The sequence below is a fragment of the Barbus barbus genome (genome assembly GCF_936440315.1).
Source record: "Barbus barbus genome assembly, chromosome: 32".
Lineage (NCBI taxonomy): Eukaryota > Metazoa > Chordata > Actinopteri > Cypriniformes > Cyprinidae > Barbus > Barbus barbus.
In genome coordinates this window covers 22,206,465-22,230,717 of record NC_136760.1, presented here as the reverse complement: position 1 = coordinate 22,230,717, position 24,253 = coordinate 22,206,465, and the positions used below count along the sequence as shown (strand labels likewise).

Sequence of the window (24,253 nt, the reverse complement as noted above, 5' to 3'; positions counted from 1 at the left end):
AACAATTTCTTCCACGTCTGAAAACCTGGATCAAAGAAATCCTCATCCAACAAACACAACATTTAACTTACATACTGCAGACGTTTTTAGCTTCCTGAAATAACATGACTATCAAGGCATCATTCCACGTAACATCACTCTGTGGTTTGTGATGCATCTCCAGCGCCAAGTCTTGATCAAAAAAACAGAAATCGCTAGAAGTCTGCCACAAGCTCCCTATCCATCACTATGCAGTGACAAAAGAAGAGGGATGAAAGGAGGATGAGAGGGAGAGGTGGGAAATGGAGGGATAGCCGAGCTGGCTGATTATACCCCCTGCCTGCTGTGCCTTGTTGGATGGGATCAAACAGGCCCCGGCTCTCCCATGAGATTATCTAACGGGATGTGTGTGTAAATGAGGGGTGCCCAAGGCTGCCTGCCATCTCCATATTCACTGCAGGAGAACCTACAGCGAGCTGGTGCAGCTGGCATAGCATTATCCTTTGGTCTGAGGTGCGAGCTTCCTTCTGTACAGAACATGCAAGAAGGCTGCAACCATCTGTTATGACACCTATAGCATAATCCGTCATGTTTGAGTGCTGTTGCTTTACATACTAAAATGCAGTTTCTTTTACAAATGCATTAATACCAACTAATTGTACATTTTTAAAGAAATAGCTTAAAGAAAATTCTGCCAGTTTGACTTAATTACTGCTGTGTGACTTACTTTCTTTCATGGAACACAAAAGGTAAAATCTTTTTGCTTCCTTCCACACATTCAAGTCATATTGTGTTGAGGGCCATTTAAGGACAAAAACTACCATAAAAGCAGCTACTAATGACTTCTGGACTGTAATCAAAGTTTCTGAATATACTGAAATGTAAGTGTTGCCCTCTGCCACAGCTTCTCAATTCTTATATGTGTATGCACATATTTAATCTTTCCTTGGCGTACATCTTCAGAAGACTTGGAATACAGCACACAAATCATCATGGATTACTTTTATGTAGATCTGAAGACTTTATATTGTCATCGATCTTAAAGTCCACAATCTGCTTTTCAAACTAATCGTAGAGATTGTGACCAAATGTGTTTTTTTTTATATGTGTATGTAAATATGTATATATAGACAAAAGTATTGGGTCACCCCCTTATAATGAACATGTTTGACTATAGTCCAAATCTTAATGTTTAAGCATATAATGATATTCTAGGGAATTGTGTGCTTCTAATTTTATAGCAACAGTTTGGACAGATCCCTTTTCTATTCTAACATGACAGTGCTTCTGTGTATAAGGCACGGTTCAAAAAGACATGATTGATTCAGTCAGTGTGGAAGAACTTGACTGGTCTGCAGAAAGCCAAGTCCTAATCCCAGCTGAACACCTCTGGTGTGACTTTAAATGCAGACCTTGAGCCAAAAACGCATCACCAAACACCATGTACTCATAGAAATTACTAAAGTAGTCAAACATGTTCATTAGAAGGGGGTGACCCAATACTTTTGGCAATATAGTGTATATATGTATATATATATATATATATATATATATATATATATGCATCTTTCAGTTGGCATGACTTCTTGACGTTATTAACACATTGGAATGATAAAGAACCATGGATGAATGAGAAAGAAAAGAACGTGATGATGTTGATAATAAAAGGAGCTATAAAAAGTGTAATAAGCTGTGAAACAGAGCCAAATCTGGCAACACGCAAAGTATGTTTTTGGTTTCAGGTGCATGCCTACAGTAAATAATTATATACTGTACACGCAAAAATATGTCAGAATGCCCTCTCTGGCATGTAAACACATTCTGTATTGTCTTAAGTGAATGTAAACAGTTGGGAAAAAAATAGGATGTTTGTCAGTACATTAGATGCACGCATTAAATTCTTAAAGTGACAGCTTCCTAATAAACCTGCAGCTGTCTGTTGCATATATTGCATGAATAACTGTTGTAGCTTTATTAAAATCGATTTATATTTCATTCATACAGTGGTGTATTTCACATTAGATTACTTTATTCAATTTCTACAGTTCTTACCAAAATACAGTTAGACAAATGTAAAGCCCTATATCGTATTTACCTGTTCTATTGCTTGTCATGTGTTATTTTTATTCTGACTGTTCACTTGTCTTTAATAAGCCAGAGAACTTTATTTATATTAGTTGTTGGGCTTACTAGTTTTTACTGCTCAGTAACTTGTAAAATATTCTTAATATTCAAAAATGAAAATTGATTCCTGAAAAAATTGTGATACGATACGCTTTGCTATATCGCCCACCCCTACTTTTACAGTGCTTTTTAGAGCTTGGAATCACCACTATATGCTTTCATTGCATGGAAAACCAGCAGTTTAGATATTCTTCATTCCGTGTTAGCAGAGAAAAATTCACTAGGGTTTTAAGCAATATTAAGATGAGTAAACAAAGACAGAATTTTCATTTCTGACTGAACTACTGCTTTAAGCATTTCAGCGAATCCAGAACAAACTGAAAATGATCAAGTCTACTGGGGAATCCAGCTTGAAGGTAAACCGCAAAATCACTTCCTGTCTGTTGACGTCTTGGAGCCAATGCATGCACATTAGTCTTTAATAAAGTCTGCTGGTGTTCTTTGAAGTGGATCCTCTCGAGACAGATCCACTTCATCTGAGGCTTTTGAAAATCTAGCTCACCGGTTGGGCTCTTCCCATAATACACTCTCACTCTGCTCTACTTCACTCAGCCCAGGAAACCTGATAATCCTTAGTACCAGTAACCCAGAGGTCATCTACCTCTGCAAGTCAAACGTCATTTCTATTTTGTGTGTGACAAAAGTTCAGTAAAATAATACTATATAATATAATGAATTATATAATATATATTAATATAAACATTTATTTATATGTATGTTTTATACATTATAGAATACTAAAATTATATTAAAAATATATGAAAATAAAAAGAAATTATATAAAATATAAATATAACAAATACAGAATATACTGTATAAACTTTTAAAATAAATTAAATAAATATTCCACTCATTTTCTGTATTTGTTATAAATTTACATTCTATATTTAAGTTACGTAAAATAAATTGATATAAAATTTATATAAATATATAAAATAAAATATGTTCAGATACATTAAATGATGTTTGACCCATTTGGATTTGAAGTCTGATTCTGTTCAGCAAGTGAACCAAGTAGAGATGGTTGCTATATGTGTGGTCTTTTAAAGATCAAAGCGCTTACTTCAAGAAGAAATACACTAAGCAACAAATGACCTTTTATGTCCCTCAAGTCCTTAAAATTTGGATATCTTAGTAATTATAACTCACAGACGTTTAGTACAGACCTGTTTGTATGATGTGTGAATCAACCAACTTACACAAAACACATCGGTAACACCAAAGGAACATACATGTGGCTAATAAACCTCACCAGAGGGAAACATGAAACAGATCAAGGTTCCCAAAGTGACCAAACCTTTGCCATCAAGAGATACTGAAAAAAAAGTCAGTCAGAGATGTTTTATACATAGCTATATGCACCTCTCGCTCTGCTTTCACTCTACTTAGCAACTGCAAAACGGCTGTGATAGTTCTACAAATATTTGGAATGCTTTTAGGGGTGAAATCAATGGATTGCGGAGACTAAATTTAGCTTATAGACCACAGAGTTGTAAACAGTAGCTGGATTTTAGCCATAGGTTAACCTCAGGCTGTATGGAAGCAGGGCGGAGATGTTAGTTGAAGTAATGGTTTTATGTTAGACTAACAGCTCTAAACATCTAATAGCCCTCAGAAATCTGTAAACATGGAACAAAAAACAAACTGGCACAAGAGCCTTATATTCATGAGAATGTGTGAAAAAGGCCAGAGAGGAGGACTAAAACTTGTAATATTTCAAAATGGTGTTGTTGTGAGAGAGACTTAAAAAAAAGTCCCAGATTAAGTGATAAAAATGAGTTTAAAAAATAATTACTTAAAAAAAAAAAAAAAAGTCAGCTTAAGTGATAAAAACAGACTACAGAGAATTCTGTTTGATATTTTTAGCTATTTGTATAGACAAAGGCAGTAGAGAAGAGACAGAATTTTATCGGACAGAGAAGGAACTGGAGCAGGACAACGCAATACCTAGATTCAAACCTGCTTCTCACAAGAGCACCACATATAGAAACCGCTAAGCAACAGCTCTGACAAACAGACAAATATGTACTGTATTTGCGTTAAAACTATTTAACAATTTGAGTTTAAAAGTTAAGACACACCAAATATTTGTGGTCAGTACATTTTTTTAAATGTATTAATATTTATTAATTTATTTTAAAATGTATTCATTTAAATTCTATTTAAATTAATATTTTTATTCAGCAATAATTAATTAAATTAATCTAAAGTGACAGTAAAAGTGTTTATAATGTTCAAAGGAAATAAATGCTGTTTTTTTTTATCCGTAAATGTGTAATCTGTAAAATGTGTCACAGTATTATACACAGTATTAAGCATCACAACTGTTTTCAAAAAAAATTTAAGCAGCAAATTAGCATATTAGAATGATTTCTGAAGGATCATGTGACACTGAAGACTGAAGTAATGATGCTGAACATTCAGCTTTGCCATCAAAGGAATAAACTACATTTTTAAAATATATTAAAATAGAAAACAGATATTATTCTTCTTCAATACCCTTTTTTGATGGTTGTTTTTTTTCTGTTTCAGAGTTGCTGTTTATGTAGAAATAAGTACATAAACATCAATCATTCTATCACTCTTCAATCATTCTATATCTTTAATTGTATGGTGTAACCTGCTGAGTTGGAGAAAATCTAAATAAAGTGAGGGAAAAAAATAGAAAACGTTTTAGATTGCAACAATATTTCACAATATCACTTTTTTACTGTATTTTTGATCCAATAAATGCAGCTTTGGTGAGCATATTAAACTTCTTTCAAAAAAAGCTGCACAGCTGGGATTAAAACAACATTTGATCCCATTGACTTATATAGTTTGGACAAAACAACACTTTTCAAAATATCTTCTTTTATGTTTCAAAGAAGAAAGTAGTAATTGATGACAGCATTTACATTTTTGGGTGAACTGTCTCTTTAATTATCAGGACAGAGGGGAGGCCCGCAAAGTGTTGGGTTGTCTGTGTCAACTGAAGGAGAACATATGTCTTTCCAGAGGCCTCAGAGGAAGAAGAAGCTCAATCTTGACAGGCCCTTCATTTGCACCAATAGCACATCTTATAAATAAGACAGAAATAAACAGTGACAACTGATGTAAAACTGCCAAGAAGTAATGCAAAACCCGATATTCACTCCCAGCTTGTCTTTTAAATGCAGAGTGCATGTTTCTATTTTTGACTAAAGAGCTATTGTACAGAGTTCCGCTGAAAGAAAGAGAAAGCCATCATTTCGTCTTATCCAGCTTTAAGCCTGAGACGCAGCAGGAGAACACCAAGCATGTATAATTCATCCTGAATAAAAATCACATTCTCTGCATTTTAGGGAAAAGAATGAATTATAGAAACATTACAAATCACCACCAGCGCTCCAAGAGGAATAGATTACAGTTTCCCCGTCCTGCCACAGGAAATACTGTCAGAGCTGAAGACTGACAGATGCGACAGTCCTTCTAGAAGCTTCCCAGGTGGCCGTTTCAACTCCAGTCCAGCCTATATAGTGTTGAAGCACGCAACCTGAGGGACATCCAGTGCTGAGAAATGCTGAAAAATGTATGGAATCCAATTGGCCATTATTTCTTTACCCATAATCCCTCACTGCATGACCTCAGCTATAGACTCACAATAACAAAATCTGGGAAATGTTCTAGCTGGATCTGATTATGAAGTCCATAACAGCATAGTGTAGCTGCAGAGGGACGCATTACTATAGGTCAGAGCATAAACCAGTTATAGCAGTACAAAAAGCTGCCCAGTGGAAAAATGTATATTCTATTTCACTTTCCATATGTGTTTCTCTGTTTCTGTCTGGTTTTCTCATCCTCTCATTTTACAGACACAAACATAATTACACATTAGACCTCTGATATAAAGCAAAAGCAAACAAAACCAATCACAGGCGGTTTGTATGTTCTGTGTGTGTGTGTGTGTTTGCGCACGCACACATACACAACAGACACAGTGAAAGGAAAAGATTAGATAGATTAGATAGAAATAACATGTACTGGCTTGTCAGCCTGAATGAGCCGTAACATGCAGTAAAACCAGACTGGGCTACATCCTCTAAACTTTTCTTACCTCCGTCTCTGCCATCTATCCTTATTCAAAGCATCCCTAGTTATCAGGCCAGACTAGAGCATCAGATAGACTCATAAAAAACACACTCTGATTATTCCATAAAAGTACTGTAAGAGTTCAGCCAGACATGAAAAACTTTTACTTGCCATCATGTCATTATGACCCCTTACATTATTATTTAATATTCATCATTAAATTGATAGTTCACCCAAAAACTACAATTCTCCAGTTATTCCAAACCTCTATGAGTTCCTTTATTCTTTTGGGAAAAAAAAAAAAAAAAAAGTTATTTTGAAGAAAGTTTGTAGCCAAACATTTAATGGCACCCATTGACTTCCATAGTATTTCCCATATTATAGACATCAGTCTATAACTGGTTACCAACATTCTTGAAGAAAATTCATACAGGTTTGAGGGAGAGTAAATTATGACAATTTTAATTTTTGGGTTAATTGTCCCTTAAACTGACTGAAACTGAAGGCATTGTTAACTGATAATCTTCCACTTAGTTTTCAAAACGCTAAAAAAACTAAAGCAATTAATTGACGCATTGCGATTGGCCACATGACACACGGAACAATACAGAATGATTTTTTTTTTTATTATTTAATGAGGAGTTTTCTTGTGAATTTTAAATAATCGTCACATTAATTTATCATATGGTGTCAAAAGACTTGAAGCACAAGTGTCATATGGTGCTTCTGTTGCTTTTGTCCATTTTGGAGCTATTAAAAAAACATCCACTTTCTTTATGGAAAACAGAAGTCTTCTTTTTTTTTCTGCTTCATGGAAGAAAGAAAATAATATGAAATTGGAATGACATGAGTGTGAGTAAATGATGACAAAATGGGCAAACCATTCCTTCAAAGAGCACTGGAAGTGAGTCTTATGAAGCAATTATAAAAACAGCCAACAGCTTGACATGGCGTCTCTCAGAAACCACTGAGCCATATCACTTTCACTGTCAAAAGCTGGAATACAAGATTACTGAATACTGTGCACTAAAGTACATGCATACAAATTCTTAAAATTAGTATGTATGTGAAACTCATTATGCAACAATTAACATTTCTAACATGTTACACTTTGCACTGCATTGCATTTCAGTATATGGTATCCAGTAATGATGACTGAAATAAATATGGTTAATTAACATTTTTAATCTACATTAACTTCTAGCATGCTGATTAAATAATGAATCAATTAACAAATGTGACCCTGGACCACAAAACCAGTCTTAATTTGAGATTTATAATAAGCTTTCCATTGATGTATAGTTTATCATGATCAGACAAAATTTGGCCGAGATACAACTATTTGAAAATCTGGAATCTGAGGGTGCAATAAAATCAAAATATTGATAAAATCGCCAAATGAAGTTCTTAGCGATGCATATTACTAATCAAAAATGAAGTTTTTATATATTTACGGTTAAACATTTACTAAATATCTTCATGGAACATGATCTTTACTTAATATCCTAATGATTTTTGGCATAAAGAAAAATTGATAATTTTGACCCATACAATGTATTTTTGGCTATTGCTACAAATATACCCCAGTGACTTAAGACTGCTTTTGTGGTCCAGGGTCACAAATGTTAAACGTGACTGATTTCAACTGGTGCATTGGGCAGGAATGAAACCATCTCTGAGCTTATTGTCTTATTTGAGTTTACATGCGTCTTTTGTCATCTATTTCAGCATGACCTTCCTAATATAAACTCCTCAAATGATCTCATCTCCTCAACAACCAAGATGCAGCAAATGAAAATGGTGGTGTTTATCATAAGAGTTTTTCATGTGCTTAGACAAACTGTTCTGTGCAATTTTGAATAATGTATAAATATCTAATGGCCACAAATCTGACTAACAAATATGCAGACAGCACTATTTTGCAGTGAATAGTCTGTAATTAACATGGTCCATTCAGTCCATTCACACATACACAACCAAGCAAACGCTTGGTATTTTAATATTCAAGTCTGATTAAATTTACTTCGAAAAGACAAAATACAAAGGTAAAAGTAGAGTACATGATGTGCCGGTTTTGTTCAATTAAATATTAGTGAAATTAGTTGCAGCAGGATGAAACTAGACCGACGATGTGCACAGGTGGGGTGTAATGATTTGTTAAAGGCTAAATCTCTGAATGTCATGAGAGATTGCGGGATCCTCAAACAAAGGAGACCGGAACACACAGAGTCCATTAGCGCCAATGTGCCAACTTGACGGCTTTAGCGTGTGTGCCATTAGCCGCATCTCCCGGTGGTGGAGGATATGTTCTTACAGCAAACCACTTTTACACAGAGCTATTTTTAACCTGCTGACGTTCTAATCTCTACCATTGTTTCTGCAGGCTGGAGGAAAAAGGAGCTATTGATGTTAGAAATTATGGCTTAATATCTGCTGGGACGATATAGCTGTTTGGCTTGTGCTTTGTGAACAGAGCCGGAAATGTCTTAATGATAATAACAAATATAAAAATCAACCACATCATGTTACAATTAGACATTACTTACAATAAAAGTTCTTATCCAAATCCTAATGATGTATATAAAAACTAAAAAGCTAGAGTAAGTTCAAATAATAGTTCTTTTTTCTTCTGTAGAACATAAAATGACTCTTGGAATATGAAACAAAAGTCATATGGACCATTATTATAATTTCTTTTATCGAATTTCCCCTATTGTGTTAAGCAGAAGAATGTAAGCCATTAGGGTGAGATGATGACAAAAGAGTGAGCTGTTCCTTTAAAGAAATAGTTCACCCCCAAAAAAAGGCCATCCAAGATGTAGATTTGTAGAGTTTTTTTTCTTCATCGGAACAGATTTGGATAAATTCAGAATTACATCACTTGCTCACCAATGGATCCTCCAATGGATGGGTGCCGATGGATGGGTGCCGTCAGAATGAAAGTCCAAACAGCTGAAAAAAGCATCACAATAACCCACAAGTAATTCACACCACTCCAGTCCATCAGCTGTGTTTGTAAGCAAAAATAGAACATTGTGTATATTTCTCTCCTGATCCAGACGAGATGGCTTTTTCACCGGAGGAAGCAATATTTCAGATAGAGGACTTGTATTTTAACTTAAACAGTTAAGATGTTGTTAACTTCAAATTGCACAGTTCTTCACTTCACAAGATGGACTGGAGTTGTGTGAATTACTTTTGGCTTACTGTGTTGTTTTTATCAGCTGTTTGGACTCTCATTCTGACGGCACCCATTCATTGAAGAGGATTCACTAGTGAGCTAAATTTAAATATATATAACTAATTAAATATATATAACACTTGGAACTAGAAAATACCTCAAATACAAATACACAATTAGCGCAAACCATGAGTCGTTGTACCTCCCGCAGATAAAGAGAAATTCACCTTGAGTGTGACCTAGAGAATCTATTTGATTCAAGAATGAGAGAGAAACACTGATTCCTACACTGCAGCAGAGCTGCTGAAGTCAAAGGCACTGAACAAGACATCTCAGCGAAAAACGACTTTTTACAAAAGTTGAGATGTCAATCTCAAGGTAGCCCTAGTTCAGTGAGGTATTGATAAACTGAAAATGAAACGAGTCAAGAAACCACTTTAGCTCAGAATAAATGAGTTGTAAGTGAAGATGACTGACCTTTCTGGCTTTACTAAAAAAGGAATGACTAACAGATCTCAACTACCTAAAACAATCAATTTTAGCTCTGCTGCTTTCTTTAAAGGCTTGGTAAGAAAAAAAAACAAGGTCATTATCCATCATAAACTCAGGTCATTATCCTCATAATTGTCTCAACTAGGAGTATTTTGGGATGTAAACATGTAAACAATATAATAAGCATAATTTTATAAAATTACAGCTCATTTTACATCATATTTGTTGCTTTTTATTTTTATTTTATGTTTTATAGTTCCTCAAAACATACAGTACTTTAAGCACAAATTTATGATAATACCTAATTAATAGCAAAATGATTGGCCATGGTGGAAATGACACCATAATTTGAAGTAATATACACTACCAACAAAAATGTTTGTTTTTTGAAAGAAATTCTTACTTTTGAGTAAGAACACATTAAAGTGATCAAAAGTAACAAAGAACATACTGTCACATGGCAGTAAAACACAATATAGTACATAAAAGGCATTTTAAAAGTTTTCAGTTTAAAAATGACCTTCACAATGAACAAAAAATGTTTACCAATAAGCATCAACTCCTGGGAGAAAGAAAGGTGGTTGTACTTGAACAAACACCCACACACATCAGTCACTTCATTAATATGGACAGAAAACACGGCACTCAAAACACAAGCGTCCTTCATCGCCTGTCGCACTCTGTCAAATGAGAATGCAAATGCAGGTCAAGGGCGGCATCTCAAGACACCATCCTCGCCTGTCAGTCAGATAAGCACACACTGCAACCATTTCTCCAATTTGATCCATATTCATGCCCTCATATTCATGCGACCTCAGGTAATGGGGCCAGGGGAGGTTCAATTACCTGCCGCCACAGAAGCATAAGATTTATTAGAGAAGGCCGCCCCTTTTAAACATTATAATTCAAAGACGTTTGCGATTCATTAATTCCGCTTCCCACTTCATGATGCTGCGATATGAGGGGCAAGCGAGAGATCCCACGCCGACATGGAGTTCCAGCGGTGCTGTGACTGACAGGTCGCTTAATGAGAGCAGAGAGGCACGACGGCAAAGCTGGCGTCTGAATGGGACCCTTATTACAGAGCACTGCTCCAATCTGTGTGTGACCACATGCTTTTTTCCTTTCGCCTAGCAGTGGGTAGAGGATGAGGATGGACAAAGTCTTAAAAATTATATCAAAGGTCTGTTGTAAGCGTGAGAAGTGCGTGTGGTTAATAGATTCTTCATTGTTTTCCATGCCGTCGTCATCATTTATTTAAGCTACTTGTCAAATGACACACATGTACTGTCTCATTTCCTAATTTTGTCAAATTATGCACAAAGTATTCAAATGTTTATTTGTGAGGATACAAAAAAATGCTATAAAATTAGCCTTATAAAGTCAAACATTTACATTTTATTCCAAAAATGTTCAGAAATGTCATTTCCACCACAGAATTCACAATGGATAAGTTGAAATGTGATGGAATGACACTTTGATGGAAATACTCATGAGCCACAACCCACCAGCTGAGAAACAAAGCTACTGATTGGCTTGCATTTCTGTCTGCTTAACTAAGTTGAATTAGCTCTGTTCCTCAAGGAGCATTAAAGGACATTAAACTCAGACTCAAGCTGTGAGAGAAAATGTGAAAAAAAGAGAACCAAATTATGTTCTGCAACGGTTTCCATGACGGCTGCTAAAATTGGCGTAAACACAAGATGGCTTGATGGAGCTCAAGGCTAAAGTGACTCCAAAATGGTGCCTCCATATGGCAGCCGTTCAGAACATCAGTGGATCTCATCCTTGACACCAAACCTAGCTGATTTGGCTTCACCCATCTTGCCGTTTGATTTCAAATCAGTTTTCAGTTAGCCTAAGTAGTAGACCACAACCTTAGGCAAGAAGTAGCCTATAACACACACATATAAAATCCATATAATTACGCAGACCTGCAATAGACTTTCCTGCTTATTGATGAGGTGCATTCTTTCAATAAACTATCAAGATTGGTTCTGTTTTTCCAGAGACACAAGTACATTTTCAGAGACCTTTAAATAATTGAATGTGCAATGATTATCACAGAACCGGAGCCAAGCATGCTTTTGAATACTGCATGAATAAGAGGTTTATATTCTCTACGCATACAAGGTTTGTGAATCCAGTGAAAATGAGAATCCCATCATTCCTAAAGTACTTTATAAGCGACAGAGTCTGTACTACACTGCACAGATAGAAATCTGTGAATCAAATTAATTACCAACAAATTAATTAAAACCATCCTTACACGTGATGGTTTACAAATATTTATATATATAAATTTTTGTGCAACTAATTCCGTTTAAATGCAGCCAGACAAATCTTCAAACATATAGTTATCTTACTGTAAATGGGAGGAGGAAGAAAAAAATAAATAAATAAAAAATACACCACTGACACAGAAGCTAGGATAGGTGTGGTATGTGTTGGGTATGTGCCATTATTACATTATTATTATTATTACTACTATTGTTACTATTATTATTACTTTTATTATTATTGATATTACTGTTGCCGTCATCACAGAATATCGTTATCAGCACCATCTTTAGTATTATTATTATTATTATGCATGTTAATATTACTTAAATACTACTACTATTATTCAGATTGTCATTGCTGTTATTATCATTGCTGTTTTTGTGTTCACCGTATGTTGTATGTTTTGCACTCCTAATAAAAAAAAATAATAAAATAATATATATATATATATATATATATATATATATATATATATATATATATATATATATATATATATATATATATCTGAAGATATTTCCCATTTCACAGACCCTACATCAGGCTGATCTTCTCTATTCATCTTTTCTAGACAGTTATGGCTGATGCTGTGATAGGCCTCAGGGCACAAGCGCTCTGCAGTGCACACTACGTTTAGATTCAAGGTTTAGGGCTTTTGATAAATGGGAGGAGGAAGAAAAAAATAAATAAATAAAAAATACACCACTGACACAGAAGCTAGGATAGGTGTGGTATGTGTTGGGTATGTGCCATTATTACATTATTATTATTATTACTACTATTGTTACTATTATTATTACTTTTATTATTATTGATATTACTGTTGCCGTCATCACAGAATATCGTTATCAGCACCATCTTTAGTATTATTATTATTATTATGCATGTTAATATTACTTAAATACTACTACTATTATTCAGATTGTCATTGCTGTTATTATCATTGCTGTTTTTGTGTTCACCGTATGTTGTATGTTTTGCACTCCTAATAAAAAAAAATAATAAAATAATATATATATATATATATATATATATATATATATATATATATATATATATATATATATATATATATATATATATATATATATATATCTGAAGATATTTCCCATTTCACAGACCCTACATCAGGCTGATCTTCTCTATTCATCTTTTCTAGACAGTTATGGCTGATGCTGTGATAGGCCTCAGGGCACAAGCGCTCTGCAGTGCACACTACGTTTAGATTCAAGGTTTAGGGCTTTTGATAAATGCGCTGTCCCGCCAGTTTCACACTTTCTTGCCTCCCCATTTCAGACCACTGTCCTTCACAGGCCATTAGACTATTCACATCACTGAAGGTCGTACTGGCAGATCCCGGTGAGATCTATAAAGCCCTGCCTAAACAGAAGAGACTGTAATCAGCTCCTGAAACAGGTATGAGGAGTCAATCTCTATTCCGTTCCACGTTTGAGTAAACATTTCATCCTTCTTGTGTAATTTTCCCACAACAGAAATTGCTTCAGTCATTTCCGTCTGGTTGGAGCGCTTTTGATGTGTGAGTTGAGACTGCCCCGCAGAGCGCTGTCAGGGCTCGGGAGGAAGACTAGAGAGGTCTGGATTCCCATTTGATTTTCACATTGGCGCACACTCTCCCACAAACTCTCTCACGCACAACCTTGGATGCAATGGTGCGAAAATGAAGCGGTGCCAGAGACGGTACCCTCCCAGGCTTGGCCTGAAACTCAGCACAAGAAGCTCAATGTGTCTCCTTTTTTCTCCCACACCATGACTGTAAGTTGAAGTGCTCAGAAACAAGCTCATCTGCACTTCCTTTGTAAGTGCTGGACACCAGACTCCTTTCATCTCCTCCACCGAAGATATTTCACTTGTCGGCCTGTCAAAACAGTTCCAAAGTCTCTCGCTTTTTGACGCATTAAGCCAACAGGGAAAAAAAGGAAGGAGAGATGGAAGGGGGGGCGGGGGGATGCTCAACAGCACTTGCATGCGATTTTCCAGCCTTCCTACAGTATGCAGGCCAAAGGAAATGAGAGGTTTCCATGTCTGGTGAGGTTTAGAAGGAATTGCATTGTGACATCAAGTGAGTATGTTACATTGTTACATTTTTTTTCTTCTTTTATTAATATATTTATTTCTTTTTTTTTAAAAACTGTTAACATCCAAAGTAATTTAAAAGAATTGTTAACACAAAAATGAAAATTCTATCATAATTTACTCACTTTCTACACAACACAAAAGCAGATATGATGAATATTTTAATATTTTATTATGAATATTTTATTTCTTTAATATTATATTATATTTGATTTGATTATAATTAATTAATATTTTCATTGTTTTTGTCCATACAATGAAAATCATTGGCATACAAAACAAATCTGGACCCTGCTGATCATTGTATGGAAAAAAAAAAAAAAATCAATCAACATTATTAATTTGCAAAGTTACATTTTTAAACTTCTCATGTGTTCAACAGAACAAAACAGTCTTCAGATTTGGATTGACATAAGGATAAAAAAAAAAATGATACAACGTTCCGGGTGAACTATCCTAAAAAAAACATATTTATGTGTGTATCTATGTATATATGCATATAAAACAAATACAGAAGAAAAAAATTATGCACATCACCATTCCTTACAATAGTGATATATTCAATGTATATTTTATTTAAATTGTCATAGAGGCCCATGATGAGTACTTTCCAATGGCGTCAGCTAATGGACCCAAATTTTGGTTGGCCCAACCAGCTGGGGTCAAAACTAGGCCTCGCTTCATTGGAAACAATCATTCACAGATGGCAACCTGGAACTTATTCAACTGTAAATAGCTAGCATTGCTTCACAGCACCATCTAAATGTCAGACTCCGTTCCTTTATTCCAAAAACAACACACTTTTTAATTCAGCAACAACATCTAGACAAAGTTCTCTGGTCGTCCTGGAAACTTAGTATACGCTCATCAACATGAACAAAGTAGTTTACAGCTTCTTTCAGACACAATGTTACTTCAAGACAGACTACTAAGTGGGTAAAACAATTGTGTGGGCATTACAATGATTTACGGCTCCAAAAATTGTTTATTCAAGGAAAGCCTATAATTTAAAGATCTAATTTGTCAGCTTGTCAACAGCTATTGTGTCGAGTGCGATCAGAGCATTTTTACAAGCACAATTTGGTATGCCGGTCCTGTCAAAGGCTCACCTTGAGCAAATCATACCCTTCAATGCCCATTTTAATATTCTCATTTATCTTCAACGACATAGAGAACTGAAATGCTGAATATTTCGCTAATTACGACGAAACCTTGCGGCTTTGACCTTATCAGGCTGTAATTAGCGTCTCATTAGGAAACAGTTTACCGCTGATGCAAGACCTGTCGACACTGGCAGGCATGTAATCCCGTTCAGTTCCTAAGGAAGGACGTTCCGCCGTTAACACGCCCCCGTGCAGTCGGGCGAGGCCGTGAATTGAGAAATTAGACCCTCAGGTGTTCTGCCGGGTTAAGAGGTGCTCGTTTAATTTTTCTTTCTTTTAACTGCGCTTGGGGAAAAAAAACTGCCTCTGGAACAGGGGGTGATAACATCTGTTGTAGGTGTTGGCAAGCAGCGTCTGAGCGTCATTATTACAGCTCTTCGAACGGTTCTGTGCATGTCCCAGCAATCAAGCACTGCATACTTCTAATTAAAGCCCAGCTCTGATTGCTAACGGAAGCGACAAAGGAAAAAAAGTTGACGTGAAATGTGAAAATACACATCGGGCGAAGAGAGGAGAGTAATGAGGTAGGGAGGGGACGGGAAACAGTGTGAATTGGCTTCGTGATGGAATCGGTGAGCTGAGGAATGAGATGGAACAGCACTGAAAAATTAAGTTTTTCCCCAGTAGATTGCTGCCGGAGGGTCTCATCGTACCAACCGCAGTCTCATTACTTTCCTTCATAGGCTGGAGGGAAAACCAATTAACTCAACAGCTGGATGGAGAAGAGACACTGGAGGAAGATGGACAGGAAAAGACAGCCTGAGACTGGATTTCATATTAACATGACACGGTCAACAGCTACAGAGCCACTGAAGACTTGAAATATGGATAGTAATGACACTAACGGTTTTGTGCGCCAAATCGTGCAACATTTCATTTGTTTTAGTTTAGGCAGTTTTATGATGTGCTTTGTTATTTTTATTAGTTTTTGTCTTTAGCTTTTTTCCATTTTAGTTCAATTTTAGTCAACTCAAGCTTACTGTATTTCAATTAGTTGAGACAACATTCCTTTTTGTATGTTTTTCCATTAACAATAACATTTTATTTCAGCTTTATTTCAATGAATTGGCTATTTTTAATAAAAACTGTTTTTAATTTTAGTTTTAGTTGACAACAATCAAAAAAGAACAACAAACACTGTTGTCCATAAAGTGAAAGTGAATGGGCTTCAATGCTGTTTGGACACCAGTGACTTTTTTTATATGGACAAAAACTTTGACGGACCAACTTGACGGTGGAGCATGATGACAATTTTCATTTTTAGTGTGAAATGCCCCTTTAAAATCGATTAGCATGTTTTAGATGCAAAACAAATTACAAAATGAAAAGGAACCATTTCATACGAATCAAAGGGTTTCACACACTGAACTGCAGGAAACCACAAACAAAATCCTAATGTTGGCAGGCAGACTCCTACAAGCAGTGTTCTTGCAAATGGCAGGCTATCATTTTGCCTTTTTTAAAGGTTTCTGTCAAAATGACTGCACTTTGAAATGATAGCAAAAATAAAAGAGTGGGGCGTTTTGCAATAAAGCATTGTGCAGTGCTACAATAATGTCTCCCTACACCACACTCACAGACGTCTAGACTGAGTTTAATATTCAACTAATGTTCGAACACACTTTGTGGAGAGAGAAAAAAAAAAAATAATAATAACTTAATTAGAACTTTTCTTGCCAAATACAGTGCTATTTATATGGGAAAACTTGCCAAACAAATCTATGGTCGCTGACAGAAGTGAGACTGTTGCATTGCGAGATATCTGAATATTGCAACAGAGTGTCAAAATACTGACAGAATTCACAGCAGGGAAGAGCTTCCATTGACAAGTTCCCCATCTCCATGATGGCCTAAAGCCCAGTTTTCAACATCTATCGTGGCAAACTTCGACAAAACAACCCCACAGCTATCTAGTCTGTGATTGTACCGCATGACACTTTATTTTAATGCACAGAAATACAGGGGGATGTGACCTTTCAGGTTCCATTGTGAACCATGTAAGAAGGAGGTGGAGTGATGGAATAATAGCCGATCTCCGAAACTCTTCTCTTCGTGATGTCTAGAAAACATGCTTTTGATGTCTGGAATTGAGGACATAAAATCTTTGAGATTTTTATGGTACTTTTTTGAAAATGCTCAGCTAAATGCTGAGGGTAAATTCAAAATTCCAGTACCAGCTCCACTTATAATACTTTCCAGAAAAGACTTTAATTCAAAAGGACTAGAGCGGGTTGTCAACGCATGCAGTCATCAAATGTAATAATACTCTCCTCCACAGTGTTTGATGTTCAGGTTGGTGGTTCTGTCAGTCAGATGTGATATTATGGAGACAGATATGAATGCAGAGAAGAGGTTTTGAGGGCATCAGAGGAGTCAGTGGGTTAGAGGCAGCTGTCTGGACCGGAGGGCATTTAAGGGTTTGGCAGCTGGCACCACTGAATTCCTTCTTCACATCAAGTTTCCAGCCATGCAGAAAGAAGCGGGAAACATGCAATGACAAAGAGAGACACTGAGACTGATGTCAAAAGTGAGAATACTAACATTTATAGAAACTAAAAGGCCAAAAGTGACTAAATAAAAAATTAGGGAAAACGTGGCATGATAGAAGACACGATGATGGTGTTTTTCCTAACTTTTCTCGTTTACTGTCATTTTTAATTCACAATATACATTTACACCATAATTCAGAAGTTTGGGGTCAGTAAGATTTTCGAATTTTGAAAGAAATCAATAGTATTACTTAGCAAGGAGGCATTAAGTTGATCTAAATTGACAGTACAGACATTTCTATTCAAAGAATCCTGACAAAAAAGCATCACGGTAATATGCTTTCATTTACAATTGATACAAATATAGTAGAATAATGAATGTCTTTTGAGGACCAAATCAGCATATTAGAATGATTTCTAAAGGATTGTGTGACACTGAAGACTGGAGAAATGACTGCTGAAAATTCAGCTTTGCATCACAGGAATAAATAACATTTTAAAATATATTAAAATAGAAAACGGTTATTTTAAAACGGGTGTCAAATAAAACTCCTAAGGACACAAAAACCCTTGAGATCAACACAGGCACCAAAAATATGAATGTTCCACAACAGCAAGGTACAATACATAATTTCCCACCAGTGGACGGTGAATAGATAGAGCAATTTGGCATTGACCGAACATACACCTGTAGTTCTGCAGACTGTTTAATGATCCACTTTCTGCATTCAAGTTTAAATCTAGCACCTTGTGTTTTCACTCGTTATTAATGAGCTCGTGTCTCAGACAGGCTCCTCCAACCATAAATGGCAGTACAGAGTGAAAACACGTCTTCTGCTCATCACTCACACTCATTCCTCTAATAATATACAGCGCATTCACACCGTTTCTCAGCAGTCCGCAATTCAGCCTCTTTTTTCCTGCAGTGACACTTTAAAAATGTCAATTATTGAAAGAACTAGAAAGTAGAAGGAGAAAAAATAATGGTATTCTTATGGAAAAAGAGAGCAATTAAGGATTAAAAATACTGCAATAAAGTGCAGTAATAAAGCATCAAACTATTTTAAATGATGTGTTCTTTTTGTATATGCACAAATTAGAAAGTGATAACAGTAAAAACAAAGTAAATACGAGGAGTTGTAAATTGTGTCATCTTGTCAAATGAATTTTAATTATAGCTTGGCTTATCAAATGAACAAAAATGACTATAGATAAGAGTGCTGTTTGTTTTCACAGTTGTTCTATAAAAAATTAACATATATGCTAATTTGTATGCCAGAAGAACGGATTTTAATTTAATAATGACTGGAAACAAAAATGCAAAATTTCAGATTTTTAGACATTATCATCATATGTTTGTCACATCATATTTTTAGGGTTTAACCAGCCCGATCTCATGGCAATTCATACATATTTTACGAGGTGGCTAATTCGTACAAATTTGTAAGACCTCACTCGTACAAAATCATAAAATTTTTGACAAAACATATGTATTTTACAAGTTGCACAATTCGTATGAATTTGTACGAATGACCTACACCTAAGCCCGCCACTAAACCTACCCGTCACTAGGGTTTAGACATACGAGTAAGGTCATACGAATTTATCACCTCGTAAAATACGTACGAATTGGTTGTGAGATAGCATTGGTTTAACACAAAAAAAATCTGGAAAGCTACTAATAATGTAAAAACATACACTACTATATGCCCTTCTGAAAATATAGGATTTATAAAAAAAAATAAAAAATTGTATGTCCCTCAAAAACATTTTTGCTTATAATTTTCCATGCTTAACCACCACTGTGTATCAAACAATACCCAGAATCACTAAATACACACATTGGCTGCAAATTACATCTTACTGACAGAGATAAATGGACATTTCTCAGAATAGTAGCTAACTGTATTAGTATCGATTCAATTCCTAAGCAACATGAGATGTGCAAACCTGGAACTTATGGCAGGCCTGTGATTTGGAAAGCACTTATATCCAAGGCCAATGCACAGAAAATCATTACTTTGTTTTAAGAACATAAAACCCAGCCCTGTGAGCAACGGATGACAGTAATGCAGTCTAATAAGCCATTTTATACCCTTTCCTATATCCAGACAGGTTTACATTTGAAGAAAGCCAATGTATTCCCTAAGAGCAGGAAGTAGATTGCCATTTTCTTCATCTTGCCAACAACTAGATGCTTTTCATCTTGATAAATGGTACAATGTCCTTGTAATGCTATCGTGTCAGTCTTGGACACTGCACCAACACCTTCTCAGTTCTTTAAGATAAACTACACATAAGAAAGACAACAAAACCATTTGATTATTAGGGCATTAGGATTCAAGGACAAAAACAAGATTTGGCTAAGGCATCAAAAATGAAGCATTCAGCCATCAAGTCCAGTAAACATCCAGACGGGTAACCCACATCACAGATCAGACGATCTCCAGACAACAGACTGCTATAATTTAATAATTCACTGCAGGGTCTGGAGAAATTTCACATTCAATAAATTAAATACACATTGTGGTCCTGCCCACTGCGGTTTTTATAGTGCTACAGAAGAATCGCAGAGTCCTGTGCAGATAAATAACTGTGTAAAAGCCACAAAAAAAGACATTTAACCGCAGACATAGAGAAGGCAACAATGGCTTCCAGTTTTCTCACGGTTCAGATAAGACCCCCTTCCTCAGGCGTGTTGGCGTAAGAGGTTAATCTCTGGAGTCTCAGAGACAATAAGTCAATGCACGCTGCATGCATCAATGTGGCTAATGTTCCCTTGTGAGCTTAGGCACCAGAAATGAAACCTAATGGGGTCAGGCAGCCTGCCGGAAATCCTATACGAGACACCTTCGCTGAACTACGGGGTAAAGCATTTAGCATTCTGATTCATGAAGGAAAAAGAGCCATGCTCCGAGCAAGAGAAGGGTGAATAGATTAATAGTGCCTGTGGCATGTGTTAAATTTGTTTGCATGTGAAAAGACAGATTGTGGCACATGAAAGGACAAGTTGATGGTTAATCGTGGCTTTGCTGATTCAATCTCAAACAATGGAATGAAGTTAATTAAGTCTAGGGAGGGTTTAGCGGATGGCGTTTGAGTTTCAAAACATCAAAACAATGAGTTTCAAAACATCTCAATCTAAAAATAAGTGATGTGGAAATCAATTGTTTTGTTTTTTTTGAGAACTGGGCTGAATGTAGGACAAAGGGGTATCTGTTATAAAACAATTTATAATGCAACATCACACTCAAAAAAAGGAAATTAGCTGGTTATTACATTAAAACAAGCGTAACGTGTAATTTTAACAAAATTATTTCATGTTTCAAAGGTGAACGTGATAAAATAATGTAGGATAAGCATGAAATTCAACAAATTAACATTTGTTAAATTCAGTCATGTTGAGATAACGTGATTCAATATAGTCAGACTGATCTTGCACCGAAAATGGATTAGCGAGATCACGCGAGATGACAAACCGCGTGCTTCGGAAAATAACGAGATTATCACATGAAGAACTTGCCTGGCGTGCCTGGAGTTCATTTGGAAAAGGTAAGATAAAATCTGTTTTCATCCATCTACAAAACGATGTGTATAAAATCATCAGCAGACTGTCCATCATTTTCAGCAATATTTGGTTATGCTTGTTTGTTATTTTTGTACTCAGGCCGTTAATGTCATGCTGGCACATTCATGCTTACATACGTGACGATAGTTGGCTCGCAGTTAAAGGATAATTCCGGTATTTAGCACTTTGAGTCTCTTTTCTGGTTTATGGATGAACTAGAGTAGTGGACACAGAAATGTTGACGATGGGTCCTGTCTCGACTTTTTGACTCGTTTAGATTCGCCTTTGACCGCTTCAGTGGCTGGCTACGAGCATTCACAAACATGTCCTTAAAACAACCCTTAACGTTCGTGTTCAAAACTGTGCAACTCACCGATTGGCTAGTGGTGTTCGTTGATGATTAAAAACAAATATATCGGCGCAATGTATGATTTCAATCCGTGTTATTTGCTATAGTGGAACTATTTTTTCAGATACCTCACAACTGCGTATAAACTTCCGCTCGATATTTGAGTCTGAAGCGCAGTAATATCAACGAGCACTGAGTCCTCCAACAGAAATCAATGGGATTTTACAAAATGCCAAATAAAACACGACAGAAACTGCATTTCGCTACGCTATTTGTTTTTAATCATCAACGAACACCACTAACCACTCGGTGAGTTGCACAGTTTTGAACACGAACGTTAAGGGTTGTTTTAAGGACATGTTTGTGAATGCCGGTAGCCAGCCACTCTGAAGCGGTCAAAGGCGAATCTAAACGAGTGAAATAGTCGAGACAGGACCCATCGTCAACATTTCTGTGTCCACTACTCTAGTTCATCCATAAACCAGAAAAGAGACTCAAAGTGCTAAATACCAGAATTATCCTTTAAATAAAAACTCACTACCACATACAAATTATTTGGCCTGTTTTTTTTCATCATGTAATTCTTCTATACATGAACAAAAACAGTGTATCAAATGTCTGTTTGCGGTAAAGTAACTTATTACTGATCTTTTTGGAAATAACCGGGCCGGTTTGGGAGCCTCTCTCCTTGTCTTTCTCTCAGACAATAACACACACACACACACACACCCCATACTTTTTTTTCCCTTTAATAAGACAATATACCTTTATTCGAATGGAATAACTAACACTGAACTCATGATTACAACAGACAGGCCCTTGGTATGGCTTAGTTGAAGTATTTCACCGACTCAGCTAAACAATTTTAATGTCAATTGGTTATTTGATTACATTTGCATTATTATGAATATGGATCAAGTTAGTGATAGCTGTTTTACAGTAATACTGTAAAGATTGTGTGCTATAAATATGCATGTAATGCACATCAGTAAAAAAAATCTTTGTCCTTGTTCATTTTATTTTTTGTCACAGGATGTCGATGAAAGCACTCAAATGGCCATAGCGGAGACAGTATTTGGAATCTTTGTCATTCGACAAGAAGGCGCAGAGCCTGGCGATGACCCCGCGGATGTTGGTATTGTCCTGGAGGGGGTGGAAGTGATGAGTGAGTTGGGCAATGTAGCTTTTGCTGTGGTGATGTTGCTGGGGCTTGTCTACGCGCTAAACCTGAGCTACCCCCAGGAGCTCAAGTACACTTTTGAGGTTCTGCAGAAGATCATTATGGAATTGGATGGAAACAAACTATCCAACAAAGGACAAGTTCTCAAAACACTGCTTTCCCGTTAAGAAACATCGCCATAGCAAAAGCTACACCAGAAAAGTTGTACCTTCTGTTTTGTTGTTTAGGTACTCCAGCACATTAAACTACAGGTGTAAGTGCAAATCTTGAAGGGGAATGTGAGTATAAAGGCAGGGCCCCATTTCCCAGTACAGGTCCTTTTCAAAAAATTAGCATATTGTGATAGTTCATTATTTTCTGTAATGTACTGATAAACATTAGACTTTCATATATTTTAGATTCATTACAACACAACTGAAGTAGTTCAAGCCTTTTATTGTTTTAATATTGATGATTTTGGCATACAGCTCATGAAAACCCAAAATTCCTATCTCAAAAAATTAGCATATCATGAAAAGGTTCTCTAAACGATTTATTAACCTAATCATCTGAATCAACTAATTAACTCTAAACACCTGCAAAAGATTCCTGAGGCTTTTAAAAACTCCCAGCCTGGTTCATTACTCAAAACCGCAATCATGGGTAAGACTACCGACCTGACTGCTGTCCAGAAGGCCATCATTGACACCCTCAAGCAAGAGGGTAAGACACAGAAAGACATTTCTGAACGAATAGGCTGTTCCCAGAGTGCTGTATCAAGGCACCTCAGTGGGAAGTCTGTGGGAAGGAAAAAGTGTGGCAGAAAACGCAGCACAACGAGAAGAGGTGACCGGACCCTGAGGAAGATTGTGGAGAAGGACCGATTCCAGACCTTGGGGGACCTGCGGAAGCAGTGGACTGAGTCTGGAGTAGAAACATCCAGAGCCACCGTGTACAGGCGTGTGCAGGAAATGGGCTACAGGTGCCGCATTCCCCAGGTAAAGCCACTTTTGAACCAGAAACAGCGGCAGAAGCGCCTGACCTGGGCTACAGAGAAGCAGCACTGGACTGTTGCTCAGTGGTCCAAAGTACTTTTTTCGGATGAAAGCAAATTTTGCATGTCATTCGGAAATCAAGGTGCCAGAGTCTGGAGGAAGACTGGGGAGAGGGAAATGCCAAAATGCCTGAAGTCCAGTGTCAAGTACCCACAGTCAGTGATGCTGGTGCTGGTCCACTGTGTTTTATCAAGGGCAGGGTCAATG

The 24,253-nt window shown here is 36.4% G+C and overlaps 2 protein-coding genes across 2 annotated transcripts in view; one reads left to right on the top strand and one right to left on the bottom strand.

The window, feature by feature from the left end:
• Positions 1 to 24,253, bottom strand: part of LOC306852013 (bifunctional heparan sulfate N-deacetylase/N-sulfotransferase 2-like) — a 71,531-nt gene that overhangs the window by 32,502 nt on the left and 14,776 nt on the right. The window lies entirely within an intron of this gene.
• LOC306852125 (uncharacterized protein) overlaps positions 21,273 to 24,253 on the top strand; it is a 4,244-nt gene continuing 1,263 nt past the window's right edge. Inside the window, exons 1-2 of the mRNA XM_079388780.1 lie at positions 21,273 to 21,467; positions 22,865 to 24,253. The exon at positions 22,865 to 24,253 is cut by the window's right edge and continues 1,263 nt beyond it. Of these exons, the coding sequence (XP_079244906.1) occupies positions 21,426 to 21,467; positions 22,865 to 23,179 (357 nt within the window). The 5' untranslated portion in view covers positions 21,273 to 21,425 and the 3' untranslated portion in view covers positions 23,180 to 24,253. The remainder of the gene's footprint in view (positions 21,468 to 22,864) is intronic.